Here is a 19029-nt window from a genome sequence, read left to right on the forward strand (position 1 = left end):
TCCAAGGGAGAGGAGAGGAGGTTCTCCAAAGTCCTGACTGGCTTTGCGGGGAGCAGTTCCAAAGTATCGGCCGGGAACTCCATGACACAGAACATCTAGTCTGATGCAAGAGGCCAGCTACAATGCTTTGCAGAATGTTTCCAGTGGAAGTGTGGGGGCTGGATGTATGTTATTAAATCTTCCTGATCATTAGAAAAAAGGGGTTTTAGGGGTTTGGGGGAGGAAAACAACCTGTCCCACTCAGAGTGGTATCCATCCTCCAGGATGAATCCCAGGCTGCCTACTACATACCAAGCAACAAAGAAAGCTGCTAGCATGAAGGTAGTCACTCTGGATCAGCTAGGCTTGATGGCAGAGATGTACTGCCACTTGTCCTGGGACTCAGCCCTTCACTGCAAGGACATGGCAGTATGTACAGTGACTCCGGGACTGGTTGCTTAGTAGATAAGGCCAGAGCCAGTCCACGTAAGAGCTTATGGCTCTAACCATCTTAGAACAGTCTCAAGGTCTGACTGCAACTAACTCCACAACAAGACTACACGAGAAGCCCTATTGGTTTGCCACGTTGCAAATTCACCAACACAAAGAGAGTTTGTGCTCACAGAGTAGAGCTCCTGGAAAGTCATTATGGCAGGTCCTATGAATCTGGTTGTCCTCAAAGGAGCAACATGCAAAAGCCTTACATTACTTCCAAAGAGACAGGCTCAACTTGCAGAGGGCTTGAATATGAGCCAACATTAATTCAAATAGCTTGCTCCCATCCGAATTGTTAAATGGGCAACATCCTGTCCCCACCTCATACATCCATAGAGAGACTTGCCTCAGCTCTACTGTGGAGGTGATAGTAGAAATGAAAGATCAGACTCCATCTGAAGAAGGATCTCAGTCTGCTGGGATACCAAACAAATGATAATTCGATAAGGAGTTGTCTGGTTATTTTATTTACTCCCAGTTTCAGAATATTTCATCTTAAAACTGCACAGTTCACCATGTCCCATTGTCAGATCTGGTTAGCACAGACAATGGTTAGAGCAGCAGGCCCTGGGAGTCAAGACTCCTGGGTTAAATTCCTTGTTCTACAGTATTGGACTTGGCAAAGTTGCTTCCCCTCTTTATGACTCAGTTTCTGTGGCTGTGAAATGGCCTTTCCATCAAAGCACCACTGCGAAGGAGGGCAGCTAGCAGTTTTAAACATCTACGCCACTGGCCAGAGTTCAGCTTCAGAGTCATAATTTTGCTCCCGCTCTCCGAAGTAGGCATGCCATACACACTTGAGTAATTCCATGAATTGGGTCCAGGAGATTAAGTCCTGTTCAAGGATGCACACGCACAGCCACCACTCAGTTAAACAGGAGTCACGGGGATGTATTCAAGGTGAGATTTAGAGCAATACAATCAATAACCCAGAAGTTGCAGTAATATCTGCCAGTCTGTTAAAAGTTGATTTTTGCTATCCTTGGCAGAACTTCTACTGGAGTTAGAGAGAGTTTTCCATGTAACTGGGTGGCAGGATCAAGTGCCAAAAGCCTGAAAACAAACCTGCACCTGACTTTATGAAAAATCACCTGGCTGGGGGGGAGGTGAGAGGGGTGTGCACTCATGTGGTCTATGCAGACTGCATCAGTCCTGGGAGCCATTCACTACTGTGAAGTGTTTTGAGATCCTTGGATGAATGGTAACTGTGCAGGCCAAGTACGATTATGACTAGCAAATGTGCTGGTAAGAGCAGGAATAGGCAGGTTCTCAACTCACCCAGCTAGAGAATTCAAGGCCCGGACTACTTGGCAAATCTAAGATTTAGGAACTTTTTCTATTAAATGGAGTGAGAATATAAATATTTCTTCTATTTGCACCAGATGGCTGCAGTAAAAATAGATGTCTGCTCCCAAAATCTCACATCTGGGCCTCAGCAACAACTAAACCTGTATCTACTAAAACGTATTTCAAGACACCTGCAGGTTTCAGCATTGCCCAAAATAATCTCGCACAGCATGGTAACAATAAGAACAATTCTCAGACCTGTGATAGCTTTTTGTTACTTATCAACAAAGAGTTCTGTAGCACCTTCTAGACTAATGTAACCCTTCTGCCCCTCTGAGTTGGCAGCAACAAGGGCCGGGTTCAGTATCCAGGGTTCCGTTTCAATAACACAATGCATAACCGGCTCGAGCCCCCACCCAGTGACCTGGGACACTTACATACCACCCCCCGGGCGCCTCTAGGAGGCAATGCTTCCCCTCTCGCAAGCACAGAGTCTGAGTGTAGCAAAATCCTTTTAATAAGGAGGAACAATGCGGCCATCACATTGGCGCAACACCTACAACAGGTTTGTACAACACCATACAGCAAAAAACCCACCTCCAAGTAGTTTGCATGTCCTTTCCCCCTTAGGGTCCTTAAGTCCAATACCCAAAGTCCAACAACCCCAAAAATCTCTGATCAGTGCCACCCCAGGTTCAAAAGTTTTATCTGCAGAGTTTTCTACCCCTGTCAGCCTAGGTGGAAGTGGGGGGGGTGGCCCCACAGAGGGTGTAAGGCACCTTCACGTGGCCAAGACCAACTGCTCCGCCTCTTCATGGAGTTCTGCTGCAGCCTTCACCACAACCGCTCCCCTGCTCCCTCTCAGCCAACCACGACGCCACTCCCAGCCAATCCCTGCAAACTGCTTCACTTCCGCTCACTGTTTCCATGGGCTGCTTCAACATGCTGCCAACTGCTCCGCTCTCCCAGGCCACTTAGCCGATTAGTTTTCAGGGCTCCCCATTAGTTAACACAGCACTTCATTGATTCTTCAGCTCTTAGCCATTCAGCTTGTAGTAGGGATCCCTGTGCTGGCTGCCACCATGCCCAACATGAATTCAGTCAGCAGCCTATTAGATGGGATCTAAGTGGAACAAAATTAGCACTCTACTCTTTACCGTGTGAGAGAGAGGATTGCAATTGTGTTCCAGGCCCTCAAAGGGGCCCATACCACTCAGGTCACACACCGTCTCCAACCTCTCTCAATTCACTGGGTTTGGAACCATGTCTTGTTCTAGCAGTACTACTTAATTGAGGTTTGAGTCATTCTGTCATTAAAGCAGTCTCATAGTTCCCTCATTCACATAATCAGGGTTGATAACACTTTATTCTTCCTGCCTCAATAACAAAGAAATTGGGGATCCCAGAGCTGTCAAAATAACCATCCCAGGCTGCCGTGGGCTATGCTAGGTGAGGTAGGTGTGCCAATGCAAATACCTGAAATTTCTTTCCATACTCCCCATAATTCATCACCAGATATCAGGGTAGAGCTCATCCTGACTCTGCTTACGCTAACAGAAGTATTGGAGCACAAGCTTTCATGGGTGAATACCCACTTCGTCAGACAGATTTGTTACTTATGGCACTATAAGGACATATTTCCCAGGAGAAGAGTATTACACCATTTTATAGGCATGGAAATTGAGGCCAGAATACTTATGAACCTTATGCAAGATCACCAGGCAAGTCAGCAGCATAGGTAGGATTACAACACAGATCTGTCTGGCTCCATCCCTGCTTGGAGCACTTCACTTTGTAAAGCCATTTCCTGGCTTGTGTAATGTAAATGGCAGAGCTGGTAGTAAGAGGATGAGTAGGAAATGAGTTCTGCGTTCAATAGAGCACTGAATCTGCTTGCATTTACACCATTGCCTGTTCTTGGATCAAACACTGGATGGAGCTTTTCTATCCAGAACCTAGGTGGATGGCAGAACTAGTACTAGATTAGCAGTCTGTACCTGGCCCTCTCTCAGTACAACACAAACCTTGAGAAGAAAGAAGTAAGCACACTTTTCATATCTGACTTCAGATGCAGATAAAATCTCAAGTACACACAAATTGCATACAAGTTCCAAGGTCAATATATCCTAGTAGGACAGAAGCCTACTCATAATACTAGCCCTCAAAGAATTAAATAGAGCTGTGCTGGTGCCAAGGGCTGGGTTGCATAGACCCAGTTTCAGGGACTTCAACTTCTGCATGGGTGGTGTCTAACACAGTAGTTGGAGTTGCCATTACGTGTTTAAGCATCCTTTCACCTGCCCAACTTCTGCTAGCAGAGGTGAGGGCTGTTTCACCCTTTCATCACAAAGGCAAACTACGCCAGTACTCTTAGAAACCATGAAGTTCTATAAGTTTCCAAAATGCCCACCTGCAAATGCTCCTCATCTTCAAGAGCAGAGTTACAATGATCTGGCAGGATCACACATTTGCTGTAAATACATTAGTATCTGTCGCTTTATCCTCACCAATCACCCCAGGTTCCTATGATTACAGGTGTGGCAGATTAGAGGTAATCAGATGTGGTTCTTTGCAAACAGCTTTCTAAATCCCCTCAGTTGAAGCATAAGGGGTTCATGGTAGTGCAGAGAGGAGGCTAAGAAATCCTCCTTTTCCGTAGCCTCCAAGTGCTAGCCAGCTGACCTAGTTGGAGAGTGAGCAATCTGTTTTTGAAAATTATCTGCTGTAAAGACTCATGCTATTTTATGGAAGCAATCCAGTAAAGCTTGAATAATTTTTCTGTTGAAAAGGCAGCTTTCCGGAAGAAGAGAGATATTTTAATTTGTTATTGCTCCTTCAGCCACCCTGCACATACAAATAGTCCATCCCACACAGAGCGCGTTCTCACATCTGCCCCCCCCACACACACACTATAACTGGACAGGAATGTTATATGATTTAGTTGATGCACCCCATGAAGCAAGCTATACCAGTCCTTTTTCTCATTTAGATACCTAACCAGAGTGAAATATACCTTTGTTACATTGAAGATGGGTTACTTCCATGCACTATATCTTGATCCAACCCTGGAGGCCACCTGCACATTATAGATGAATCAACACAGAAAACCATCAGCTGAGTGGCTGTTTGGCCTTACTCCTGCTATTCCATAGGAATAACACAGAAGCTATGTCTCACTGTAGAATGGTATCTATAGTACTCCCAGTCATTTTACTTTATCTTATATAGCAACACGTCACATCTGTATAGTGTAGGATAAAATCTTTAGGGTTTTTTCATCATACTAGCAGTTTTTCCCTTTATAGACTCATGTTGATCCTTATAGATTAAGTTCAATGTGGTTGCAAGGTTTAACAGATAAGAATAGAGCGGCTGGTACCACCATACTTTGTTATAGGGAGTTGGATACATAACAAGAAATACAGGTGAGGACAGAGGGAGGTTTCACACGACATGAAAGGTAGGATAGAAAGGTGAGGCAGGAATAAGAGAAGACTATTCAGGCTAGAACTGCAAAGAATGCCTTTGCACTTTGGCAATACTGCATCTGATGATCTGAGGATGACCAAAGAGCACATGTGAAAAATCAAGAAAGAGAGTGAGGGTGTAACAGGAGCCTATAAGAAAAAGCCCCAAATATCAGGACCATCCCTATCAAATCAGGACACCTGGTCACCCTAGAAGAACTTGACTAGAGGAACAAAAAAAAGAGTTGTGATAGGGTAAGGAGGAGACAAGAGAAGAGCCATAACCTTCACATGCACATGGTTTTCTCCCTTGTCACATCAACTGGCAGCACTAAAACCAACCTGGAATCTGAATGTGAACCTGGGTTCTTTTTGGCTCATACAACCACAATAAAGATTCTGCTCACACAAATTAAGACAAGTCTTATTTTTGCGTGAGTCAGGGGAGAACCTAGCTCCTGCAGCTATATTCATCCTGGAGCACTCACACAGTAATAGGTTTCAGTTCTTTTACAGAAAAGTTAAATTGTTCAGTCAATAGTCAGCAGCTATAACTGAACCCATATAGGAAGTGTATCATGGTGCTATTTTTAGACTCAACCCATGATTTGATGTGCTAGCATTTCTGATAGCGTGCTAGATCTTTGACAGATCAATGAGGAAGACTATCTGCTGGGTCAGGGACAATGAAAGCCTACATAATTTGCAATCTTGCATCTAAAGGTGACACTGTAGAAGCATGCAATAAGTTAAGAGCTATGCTGAGGTTCTCCAGTGCCAGTTCAGATTGTTTCTATAAGGTAGAGTCTACAGCCCAGCCCCCTTGACTCCAACAATGAACATGGGGATGAGTCATTGTTCTAGTATCTGCTGCCTCACTACCAGGGAAAGAGTAACAGCTTGTTAATAGAGGCTATATGGGCTCTTATAGCTACACATCTTTCCAGGCCTCTGTCTCTTGGGTAGATTCTTAGAGGAAGAATCAGCTTGTTTAAGAAGGTAATGAACACTCTGCTGAATGCCTGTTCCTCTTGAACCTCTACAGGAGTTTTAGACACCACCATCAAGTGATCTAGGGCCTTTGAAGCTTGATCAAGAGGCCTAGTTCATCGGTACTGAAGTGCCTGGTGGAGCATTACTTTACAAAAGGTGACATTTTCCCCACACTCAGAGGATGGAAAAAACTTGAGGCTTTTGGTTTAGATTCTTTTCCTCCCCTCCCCCACTCCCCATAATGAGAGAGGGAAGGGATGAACAAACAATACACTGGCGTGGAAGGGTTGCCTCTAGTTTCCGTCATAAACTTAGCCTCTCTCACTGTAGCGAGTAGGCCCAGTAAAATGCCATCAACAGCTCACTGCTACTCACGCAGATGCCTCTTACCGTCAGGCTACATAAGCCTTGTTTAGCTTCCTCTTTGCCATTCCTGAGGCCATCAGGAGAGCTGAAGCACAGGAAATTGTTTAGTATGCATCACCTGTCCTGAGAGGGAAGCATAGGCCATTTGTCTTCTTCCCCCAATCCCATTTAACCTTCCCCTCCTGCCCACATGAGGCCATTGCATAGGGACTGGAAACAGACCAGTATTACTACCTCTGGGTAGAATGAGTAAGCTTACAAGAAGCTTAACTGGTTGAGGGAGATTAGTCGTAAATGAGGTCAGCTATAGGAGCTCTGCCATAGTGGGCCCAGGCAGGTGCCTACCTCAACTGTTAAGTAAATAAAATCCTGTTGAGGCCAGTAGGATAAGTGAGTGTCCTCCATGCACTATATAGAAAGCAACATAATCGGACTCTTGTTCCAGTGCTGGTGCTTCTCCTCAACTATGCTCAGCTCCATTTCACCTCCATTGTAACATAAGAGATTTGTCAAGATCTTACCACTCCTAAATTATGGTTCTCTTCCAAGTGACATATAGCCTCTTCACCTTAGGGGCATGAGATGTTTATACCCGTTACCTGCTACACCCAAGAGCAGACCAGTGACAGGAAGTGCTTTTTGCTATATAGTCAAGCTATAAACGTAACACTGTTCCACACATTTAGAATATTTGCCTGTTTTATACCCATTTATTGTTACTGGACAGATTCCAATAAGTAGACCTTAGCACACAAGCAGCAGCATTAAATGACAGCTGAGTCCTTAATGTAAGTTTTTATTTGTCCAAGAAACTCAAAGGCATAGTTAAGGTCCAACATCCAATTTTTATTTTAAACAAGACAAAGAAATCTATTTGAGATCGTGGTGCATAGGAGTGAGCAAGTTAAGAGTGACCAACCATTCTGAGATATGAGCCCCCAGTGCTTAGGTAGGGTCTAAGTTTGAAAATCATCCAGAGGCTATGCCAAACTGTGCCAACTCCCCCACCCCATCTCAAATTAAAAAAAATAAAAATAAAATCAGTTTCTCCCAAGTACCCTGGGCAGGTTTCTGGAACTGGCTTTTAAACAGTTTGCTATTAAAACAAAAAAAGCCACTTGTTAAGGACAAGTGCAGAACAAGTGCCTCCTACACCTAAAGCAAGAATATCACTTTTTTCCTTAATGGACTAAAGGGATAACTGAACTACTCTAAATGCCCTAAGTGAGTGGCTGTTTCACCTTCCATTTACAATGGAAGAACAAAAAAGGAATGAAGTTCTGACCTTTAATTTTTCCAGTGTCCATGAATACAGCCCAGTTTTCTTTTCAAAAGCCCTTTAATCCAATCAAAACCAGCTACAGACCAATATATTTTAACTACTGTGAAGAGCAATAGGTAAGCAAGACTTTAGCACTTGGAAACACAGTCTTCCCATCAGATATTAGCAAGGCTGAGAACATTCCTCAGAATGCCCAAACTTGGCCTGGACTCTGAGCCAGCTGTGACAGAAACTGGTTTCCTGTTACTCTCGTTTCCTGCCACACAAAAATACTACACCCTGATTCAGTGCAGTGTGGCATGTCCCTCAGCAAAGAAGAGAGAATATTCCAAGTTGGTGGATGGGCTGAAGGCTTAAATTAAAAGGAAACTCAAAAGATAAGACTGTTTCTCTTCTAAGTCCCTTTTCAAACCTCTCAATGAGCAGGAAGTCAAGAGTTACCACATCATTAGTCAGCAATAGAAACCCCTGAAATATAAGCAGTATGTAAATCCAAGTGCTTGCCTCCAACACCAGGTCGTTCTGGTATGAAAATTGGAGTTATTTTCATTAAAGTTTCTGTTCTAAGGGGTAAAAATTTAGGACAACATTAAAGCAGCTGGTATTTGAACATAAGTATATAAAACAAATCAGATGTGAATAGGGCATTTAAAGGTAGGGTCACCACCTGCTTCCTTAAAGAGTATTCTTTAGCCACCAGTCTAACTGATAACTGGATAAGCAGAGGACAAATATGGTAATATTTACTCTTCCCTTAATTTGCAATAAAGGTAAAGTGCTGCTATCTTCACACCTGTTCAGAGTAGCTATGAATCACACAGAGGTGGTCATTCAGAGTATCAGTTTTTAAAGCAAAGCAACCAGATTTATTCTCAGTAGAAACTGGCCTTCACTTTGGTACCAACTTGCAATTTCACCAACCCTGTGTAGACAAGTATTGGTTAATGGAAAGCTGGAGTGTTACTTTACCCTGAAGAAACCTGCTGTGGTCTAAATGTTTGGGTTTATTTGCCTAATGTGCATTAACCGTTGATTAGAACACTAGCTCAGCTGCCTCTAAAAAAATTTTGGGGGAGGAGAGAGAAGAGATACAACAGGAAGTCTTAGGACCTATCTACACTTCAGTAAGCTTGACCCATCAGCATAGGTACCGAGGTGGGGTAGTAATGCTGACAGGAGAAGCCCTCCCGTTGCTACAGCACTGTCAACACCAGGTGTTATACTGACCTAACTATGTTGCTCAGGGGTGTGGATTTTCCACACCCCGTAGCAACACAGACATTAGTTGGCAGTACAGACCAAGCCTTAGTAGAGATTAGATTTCAAGAGGGCACATAGTACTGCCTATAGTTACGGCTACACTCCAAATCAGGGTGACTGCAGCAAGTGTATGTCCACACATGTTGCAGTCACACCTCTGACTGCTGTGTAGATACACTCAGTCTCAAATCAGGCTAGCCCAGCAAAACTGATAAACAGTCTAAACACCACTTGAGCCACAGGAGAACCTAAGTTACATTGCTGATGTTTTTGAAGACTTCTGTGAAACTACTCCTGCAAGAGTGAGATGACATAGTGCTAATACAATATTTGAGTTCTATTCAAATGAAGTTTTGCTTCCAGTATCCACTCAGGAGGTATTAACTATTGCAGTTCAGCCTCTTACCCCCTATTCAACCTCTACTCGAGCCAGAAGCATGCAATGGAAGCACAAGGCCTAGTTGCAAAGGCATCATTAATACCCTAAGGGAGACCGAATTAAGTGAGCAGCCTAAATTTAGGTTAGGGCTGCTACTTAAACTCTTCCTAGTTCTGTCTGTTACCCAGTGCTAAAAAAGGATTCACCACATTAAATAAGCCAGTGAATAGGTTGCCAAGAATATTTTGAAATAGAGAAAAGCTAGACTTATGCAAGGCTGTTTATTACTCCAGCTCTATCACATCATTAGGCTAGGAGTGCTGTGGAGGCAGCACACAGAGGACATAAGGCACATTCTAGCAACTCTTTTGCCAGTGCCAGTTGTCAGTCTAGTACAGAGCTACATATGGCTTTAAGACCTTAACTTTAGGAAAGCAGACTGGGAGGGGGGAAAAAAAAAAAAGTATTTCAAACATACAAAAAGTTAAAGCCAGGAAACTGGCCATTAGGAAGATATTGAGCCAGGGTAGCCATCTAGCACATAGCTTCTCTGCAACTCAGAAATCTGGTTACTACACCAGCACTTTGAACAAGAAAAAAAAAGTTTTATGAAACTAGAGCTTAGCTTCCCCTCGCTCAACAGGAATCCATGGCAGCCTTTTCTTCTGGCATTTTTCCTCTGGTAGAAAGAAGAGGGGAGTTGTACACAAGAATCTGGCTACTTCCTTCAGGCACCAAACTAGGAGCAAAGGTGTGTGGGTTTTTTATTTTGTTTTGTTAAAGATCTATCCATTAGATCCTACAAGACAAAACAGTTTTGATTCATATACACATCTATCTGAGAAGGAAAGAAACATGCCCCTTTCAGGCAAAAGGCTGGTACTAAAGTTAATATAAAGGATAAGATCAGGTACTGATAACAGACTAAAAATCCATTAAAAAAGGACAATATCTGAGGTAGTGTTACTCTTATGATCCTCTTAAGAGAGTTCTCCTCCTCCCTTACTAGTGGTCCTTGTTAGTGGCATTGGAGAACCCAATACTACTTGTGTTTGACGTGCTCCTATGCACCAATTTTGGTAAGCTTACTTGCCTGGGTATGAAGTATTTGGCTTCACACAATAAGGTAGATAGTCAGTAGATTTGGTAACCACATGAACTTTAGAAAGAGGAGTCGTCAGTTTTCAAACTGGTTCAATCTTTCTTCCTGAACATGGCAAGGAAACCCCACACACAAAAGCACAAGTCAAGATTTTTTAGGATTAGGTGTCTTGATTTATACTTGGCAGCATAAGTAGTGCTGAGCACCTAGAAGCTCCCCAGTGCAGTCAATGATATTGCTAGATGCTCATCATTTTTGGAAGTCAGCTGCTTATAAGGCTGTTTGATATTTTTAAAATAATGCTTCAGGTTAGTCTCAAGTTTATTCTTGTCTACTTTAGACTCCTATCTAGCCAAGGTCTCCTTATGCTAACTTAATAACTAAAACTAAGTCTCATATTTTAAATATATGTTCTGCTGAAGTGGTCCTTATGAGTCTGCCATCCAAGAGTCAGACATACTGATAGCTTTTTATTGGAGGAGGGAATTTCATCCTTTTAAGAAAGGGGCATTAGAAGACTTATTCTAGCAAGAAACAGCCTTCTCTGGTTGTGACAGAGGAGCGTTGCCCAACCACTGCTTTTGCCCTTCACCTTTGGTACTGAAGATTTGGGTCCTCATCTTGCTTTCTACTTTATTCTGTAGAAGTCTGAATCTTGTGCTTAATACTTGACAGTTAAGTTACTTCAATATCTGGAATTGCAATACTACCACAGGCTCAAACAGGAGAAGACAGATGTAACTTCAATTTACCAAAGATAGTAAGAAAAGTTACGCAAAGCCATGCTTAAGTATTGGCAAAGTCTATTTGAAGGTTACCATGTGTATGTTATTTACCCTCTTTCTACTCCTGGGAAAGAAAACCTAAAAACTCCAGCTCCTCAGCTGGACTGTACTTAATCCATGTTTCTCTACTGGATTAGTAATCTTATGGGCTAATGTGCCAATAAGCTTTTTAGCCTTTGGTTAGGTCTACACTACAATTAGACACCCACTGTGTCAGCTGGCTCAGGCTGCAGGGCTGTAAAATTGCAGTATAGATGTTTGGGCTCAGGCTGGAGTCTGAGCTCTGGGACCCTGTGAGGTGGGAGGATGGTTCTGGAGCTCAGGCTCCAGCCTGAGCCCAAACATCTATACTGCAATTTTACAGTCCACAGCTTCAGCCCCTCCATAGGTATTTAGGAAGGGTATATCTACACTGCAGTTAATCTTAACCAACACAGAAGGTTCGAGACAAGCAAGCTAAGCATCCACCATTTAACTAGATTCAAGACACATACTCCTTTGAAGAGCAATCCTCCCCTTCATAGAAAAGGGGTCTCCGCTTCAGAGATTACTCATAACACACCATGGCCTAATTTCTGCCTTATTCAGTCCTTGTGCAGAGTTGTGTTTGTGCTACACCATTTAGCAATCATATGATGTTAACATCTCTTCTCAAGTGGTAGTGAAGACACTTTGAGGAGAATTTCAATAGGTCTCCAAACACCTTATCTGATGCTATGAACCTGTGAAAGGACTATTGTTGAACTCTGAAAGGAGCATCTTCAGTTTGAGACAGGAAGTTATTAGATTACTTTCTGTAAGGGGAAGGGTGAGGTCCTGTCCAAAGGTGTACAGGAATATATGCATTTATAGGAGGCACTTGGTAAATATTGTAGTATATCTGAGAAAAGTCTGGGTGTTTGGAGTGTGCCAGATGGGCACATCTCATCCTACAATTTATGAGAAACAAGCATGCTTTCTTAGTACTGTACGTGATGGAGAAGAGGCAGAGAAAGGGGACGTTAAGCTGAACTTTAATACAGGAGATGTACTATTCCTATTGGAACACTGTGAAAGAATCTTGGGAAGGGTTGCCCAGTCAAAAAAAGGCTTCTAGTTCCTTTAGAAGGGCAGGCTTCAGATTTTTTTTTAACCCAAACATTGTTTCAATACTTGTAATTGTTTTTTACGCTTTAATTGTGTTAAGGGCTTCAGTCTTTAGTACATATGAGTTCACATTCTGGGGAATTTGTCATCTGACTGAGAAAGTCTCTTCTGAAACTTGGCACCCAAGAGAGAGGATTTCAACCAGCCCCACTGTCAAACTTCAATAAATCAATTTTCAACTCTTCTAGAAAAGCAATACAGAGCTACTGCAAGAACCAATAAATTCTGGAGCCCCTCCATGAAAGACGGTAGTGTCCCTACAGTGACCCATTCTGTAAAGTCAGAAAGTACAAGATGCTCAGGCACAGCATGAGCTGTTAGGGGGAACAGCTTATACAAGAGCAGTCCAATGGAAAAACCGACCAGGACTTGAGATTGAGGGAGTGCAAAGTGAGCAGGGGAGGCAATAAGGAACACACAGAATGATCTTGTTGCTGCTCTAGGACAGAATGTCTTTGGTTCTGTACAAGTTATTCTTGCACAGTTTCTTCTCAGATAATAAGCAGCTGTATTACAGTACCTAAATCAAATGTGCAACAGCCATGTCTTCAAAAATGTACAACTAACTATGGTAATTACAAACATGAGGCCATAGGATCCCTTCCCCTAACAAAATAATGGCAATAAGGCTTCTTGTGGCTTTTCTACAGAGGGTCCCAAAAAGCTTTTTTTTTTTTTTTAAATACCAGGTGCCTAGTGATGTGATCACACTGCACACCAGGAAAACAGCAGAGCCAGAGGTAAGCCACAGATTCCCTTTAGAAAACGTCTGGCTGATTAATGGTTCCTACCACACACAAGATCCCATTTAAGAAATACTCAAGTTAGAGATTAGTTACAAGGCAACCAAGTGGGATAAGACTGGCTATAGGGGATGGGAGAGTTTGCAATATAGTAGTTGCTGAAGTTCCCATCACTGACATAGGGTGCTGGCTGATAGTAACAGGTAACATTAGTGGCATTAGGTATGATGTTTTGTTCTGCCAACACTCTAAGTGCTAGCAGCGAGATCAGGTTGAGAGTCTGTCTCCGCTCATGTCCCATGAGGCACACTGTGCTCTCATTTACCACCCTGCGCAGGATCATGAGATAGTCATATTTGCTTCTCTCCTCTTTGGAGAAGTGGTTCTGGAGGTAAGTCTCTAGTTTGCGCTGCTGATCCAGGATGTCAGGGAAGTCTATGAAGAACCGGGAGCACATGTAGCGCTCTAGAGTTTTAATCTCCTCCTTGTCCATGGGCCGGAAATCCCGCACTAAGAGGTTGCTGTACTTCAGGAGCCCACCACCTCGGATCTCCTCAGGATTCTTGGTAGCTATCAGTCTGTTTCGGAGGTGATCGAAGGCTGCCTCAAAGTCTCCATACATGCTCTCTCCAATTACAGTTGGATGGAAGTGCTCTGACATGGGATTTTCTGAGCAGTCATAGTAGAAAAGCAAGGCATCTAGTATGATTTGGAAAGAGTCCACACTGAACTCAAACTGTCGTCGTATGCGATCTACAAACTTCAGCTCTACATTCCTGCCATGTTTGTTGGAGAGGGATATTAAGCTCCATCGGTCCGTCTCTGTGCACACTTTCACTAGCTTCTGGATGTAGGCTTCCTTCAAAGTCATTGCACTGATTTTTAGTTTGCTCACCCCCTCTGGCAAGAAGTTTAAGAGGGACCGCAACACCACATCTCGGACGAGCTGAAACTCAGCCTCAGTTGGCAGGGACACTTGAAAAATTAGGTCCAGATCTTTGCAACCCAGTCCATTATCCTTGACCAAGACATGACCAGCTGCAGAGCCATTCAGCCGGACATCATGTACTTGGATGCCTGCCTCATCCAGTCTGTTGCGAACGGTCTGAACAATGTCCTTCAGGGTTATTTTCAGTGTTGGAAAGTTGCCCCGTCCATGGATTGGAACCACTTCTGTCAGAACCTCATGCAGACGGCTGACCTGCTCCCAGCTCAGTACACTGCATGACATGCAATCAGTATTATTTCCATTGCCTGCCATTTTAGAGTTTGATCTTCTCCAAAGAAACTGGAGGGGAAATAAAAACATTAAGTCAGATTTCACTGTTACAAGAGAGCACAGGCTATACATCCAGGACGTTAGTCTAGTCATATCTTCATTATATACAGTGCTTGAAAAGCCATTCGCCTACATCCCAAGTGATCTCTTTCTGAACAGATATTTAGTCTGTCTTATGATGGACACAAGTAGTTTCATGCTCAATTTCGCCGTGAAAGACATTCCTAGCTAGCAGCTGACCAGGGGCGGCTCTATGTTTGTCGCCCCAAGCACGGCAGTCAGCATTTCTGCAGGTCCGCTGGTCATGGTTTTGCAGGTGATCTTCCGGTCTTGCGCCTTCGGCGTACCCGCCACCGAAGCCACGGGACCAGCGGACCTCCCGCAGAAATGCCGCCAAAGGCTTCCTGACTGCTGCCCTCACAGCAACCAGCAGGCTGCCCCCCACCCCCACAGCTTGCCACCCCAGACATGCACTTGCTGCACTAGTGCCTGGAGCCGCCGCTGCAGCTGACCTACAGTACAGTCCTACATGCTACTGTGTCACATGGCAAGAACTTGGGTTTAGAATTAGATTAAGGGCCTGAATTTCATAGGTTCTGTAAATCCACAATGGCAACTCAGTTCAGCACTTCTGAAAATCAGATCCAAGATTGCTATTTACACCTCCAATTGCCATGATGCCAGAAGGCAAACTCAGTATGCACCTTATCACACCCCAGTTAAAGAAATCCAACCCCACTGAGCTCAAACCTCAAATTCTTACCACTCTAAAAGTTAAGACATTTAAGGATCCTGAATGCAAGCTGAAACTACACTTCAGCCATAAAAGCTAAAGTCCCAACCTCATTCTATTCTCACCATGGTCCTTAAGAGAGAAGTCCTTAGTTACAATGCATAACCTAAAGCCAGATTTTTGAAAATACTAATATGCTTGCACAGACATTTTGCCTCACACGTGAAGGAGCTAGCATGAATTCAGTTAAACCATATTAAGGGTCATATAATGGCAGTAGCTCACCTAGTTTTATGCAAAGGTGTTTCTAACCTCAGCAGCTGGATGTCAGGCAGCAAGTCTGATAATGCCTAGGCTTAGTCCAGACCTTTTGAAGTCTGTGTTGTGTTGAAGTTGAACAGATTCTTACATCTTACTTGACTAAATAGCTTTATTTGAAAGTGTAATCAGACCCTTACAGATCTTTTCTAGGGGTATTCAACTCCAATTGATATTAAGTTACATATAAAGACACAAGGCAAAGGGACACCTTAGGTTTCTATTGTGGCCAGATGCTTTTGTCATTTAAGACTAATCAAGGCCTGCTTTGTTGTTCCATCTTGCAGTGCTCAAGCAGGCTGCACATGCAGCTGCAAGAGGTGGTGCAGCAAGGGTATTCATTCAATAGTAAGCTCTCTTGCTGATAAGAGGTGTTTAAATGCATTACTAATCTTGTACCTTCCTGTCAAATAACCATTGCAACCACACTGCAAGGAGGAGACTGTTTTTCAGGCAAGAGATGTGGCTATCAGAACTGCAGGGTTTATACCCACTGTCCTACAGTCTCAGTAGGACCTTGGCCAACTCATTTCACCTATGTCCCAGCTTTCCACCTGTAGAATGGTGATAACCCCCTAACACACATGGGACACTGCGAGGCTAAGTGCATTTGTGAAGTGCCCTGAGGTCTTTGGGTGGAACTCACTACAATGACCTGATCACATCCTCCCATGTATGCATAGAACTCATTCAGTTCAGTGGGTATGATGGGTCCCCAAAAATGTTAAGACCACTGTCTAAATGGCTCATTAATATTTTATGCCTTTTTTAAATATATATTTATGCCATGAGTATTTAGATGCTCCATCTGGGACAGATTTCCTCCTCCCATGTCAACACTAGTAACATTAAGTAATGTCACTTTTGAACCCAACTGAAGTGAAAGTAGTATGTAGAATTTTAGCAAAATAAAAACTCTGGGAACTCTTTGGTACTGCTATTCCTGCTTTCAGGACACTTCTAGCTGGAAAGTTAGTTTAGTGCTGCTACTACTGTCAGTTTCCTCAGAGGGATTTCTACAGTTCTATGTGAAATTTAAACCCTAGGATTGTTAAAATCAGAAGCCTCTCACATCTAGGTCACTGGTTCTAATCATGTACAGATTAGATGAGATGTTAACTGGTAGTGGTTTAGCGACAACTGACCCAGCTGTCTCACTAGTTTCCAATAGATCTGGGACATCAGAAATGATTAAGCTATAGTTTACATTTCAGTAACTTCCATCCTAAAATTCTTTACATAAAGCAATGTGATATTAGAAGTAGCCTATGCCCTATTGTGGTTCAGCCTAAAGCAAGAGAAACTAGTTTAAGATAAATCTAGTTTTCCAGACTACCTGGACTGTTATAACAGGCTGAGATTTTTAGTTTGCTCAATGAATCATTTGAATTACCTTGTAATAGTCACTGATAAAACATTATGAGTACTTAGTGTTACAGCAAAGAGTATTTCTTAGACATCCATAAGTGTTATTTGATATAACAAACATTTTAGATGTTAACTGCAGGTATACTCAGAATGGATTTGCTATACTGTGGCATTACATAAGTGTGCTGAATAGCAATATGTATTACAGTGGCTCTCAAACTTTTTTTCACATAGCAAACCTCTGAGTGCAATTCCCCCTTATATTTAGAAGTGTTTTTAATTTATATTTAACCCCATTATAAATGCTGGAGGCAAAGCAAGGTTTGAAGTGGAGGCTGATAGCTCACAACCCCCAAGGGGTCCCAACCCCCAGTTTGAGAACCCCCTGATATATTAGAAGTGCAGAAACAAGCTTGTTGTATCTTATATGGTCTTTAAGAATACAAGGAAAGCACATTTGGTTGTCTACACTTGGTTTCAGTGACTAGACAATGACATCAGTAGAAGTGTTGACTCATAACAGTTGCAGCTATAAACTTGATCATTTTAAAATGCACAAGTTATATACTTCTACACCCTATGTTCAGCATTGTCACTTGCACTATATAGTGCAGCTACTATTATATACTTTAGAGATGCACTCTATACTGTATTACTACAAGCATGTTAGGCTACTATTGCAACCAAATTTGTACATCTGTGTTTCTGTACTGAGTTTCCCTCATTAAAGAGGCACACAAAATAATACCAAATACGCCCAGTGTATTTGTTTCATAGATGCCAAAGCCAGAAGTGACCACTGTCGATGTAAAATCGTCCTGTGCACCAGCCCTCAATATTTGTTCCCCATGTAGGTACTTTTAAGTCACCCCTTTACCTTTGGTAAGCTACTGTCCCCATTAGTCCCCCATGCAGCGATCTTTAACGACTCACAGGTAACAGACTTGTTTCCCCAGACTGTCTAATCTCCTTTGCCAGACGTGCTGCGTCTTCAGTGAAGCAAGGCTCCTTAGCAAGCAGGAGGTTTTCAGATTAGCAATTGAGTTACCAGTGAGCAAAGATAACGGCTGCAACTGGCTCAACAGCTAACAGTGTCTCGGATAAATCAGCCAATGCTTTAAGTGCGCCCCCGAGCCCAGGGAGAACAGTTAAGCCCAGGGTGTATTTTGCTCATGGAGTTGCCTGCACCTGTAACCTGAAGGGGTTGTGCGGGGCACCGCCAGGCTCTGCTCTCAGGTGCAGAAAGTACAGGGCCCCGCAGGCTCCCCCGGGGCCCGGGCATGACTGACAGCCCCGTCCCAGTGCACAGCCCGTGTCCTAGCGCGCAGCCAGGGCACCGCAGGGCGGGCAATGCCGGCGGGGGGCAGCCAGGCTGGGGCCGCGCACAGGACCTCGCGCCCGGCCCGCCGCTTATTAAACGCAGGCGCGCTGACTCTCAGTCACTCACCTGCTCACTCGGCGACACGCGCCTGTACAACCGCCACTCAAGTCTGTCACTCCGGCTGGTTGCCCCCCACCGGTTCTATTTATATCCGCTGCGGTCACGCCCCATCGGGCCACGCCCACTTTATTTGCATTCCGCGCGAGAACTCCCGAGCCCCGCCTCCATAGGTAGCATCCGCTTTGTAATTGGCCGCCGCCACGACGGATCGTGCGGGACGCAAGGCTGGCGCGAGAGCCTCGGCGCTCTGGCAACCGCGGCCGATGGGTCACGGGAGCGCGCCCCAGCGAGAGCGGCAGGGTTTCCGTTTCGGGAACGCGCCGGCACGCTAACGGCCCCGGGCCGAGCCAGGGCGGGCGGTTGTGCTGGGTGGGGGATGGGGCGCTCCCTCCCGTAGCCCCCCGCCGCGCATCGGGACGCCGTGGGGAGATGGGGGCGCGCGGGGGCGGGATAGAGCAGGAGGGGGCGCGCGCGCGGTAGTGTGTGGTGGTGAAACGGGAGGTGGGGAGCGCACGCAAGAGGGACAGAGGGGGGTGTATTGGGATACTTCAGGGGGTGGAGCAGGAGGGGATGTGGGCGTGTAAACGTCAGTGGTTGGCCCAGGAA

At 44.2% G+C, this 19029-nt stretch overlaps 1 protein-coding gene across 1 annotated transcript; it reads right to left on the bottom strand.

Annotated features, from left to right (window-relative positions):
* Window positions 1-7367: 7367 nt before the first annotated feature.
* Window positions 7368-18516, bottom strand: TENT5C (terminal nucleotidyltransferase 5C). The gene is made up of 2 exons (XM_032773619.2): window positions 18430-18516; window positions 7368-14572 (listed from the first exon to the last, which is right to left on the bottom strand). Exon 2 carries the CDS (start codon window positions 14543-14545, stop codon window positions 13373-13375), a length of 1173 nt encoding a protein of 390 aa, XP_032629510.1. The 5' UTR covers window positions 14546-14572; window positions 18430-18516; the 3' UTR covers window positions 7368-13372.
* Between the last annotated feature and the right edge of the window lie 513 nt (window positions 18517-19029).

The sequence above is a fragment of the Chelonoidis abingdonii genome, chromosome 1, assembly GCF_003597395.2.
Source record: "Chelonoidis abingdonii isolate Lonesome George chromosome 1, CheloAbing_2.0, whole genome shotgun sequence".
Classification (NCBI taxonomy): Eukaryota; Metazoa; Chordata; order Testudines; family Testudinidae; genus Chelonoidis; species Chelonoidis abingdonii.

Coding starts and splice junctions, on each gene's coding strand:
- TENT5C (XM_032773619.2), bottom strand. CDS start 14,545: ATGGCAGGCAATGGAAATAATACTGATTGCATGTCATGCAGTGTACTG.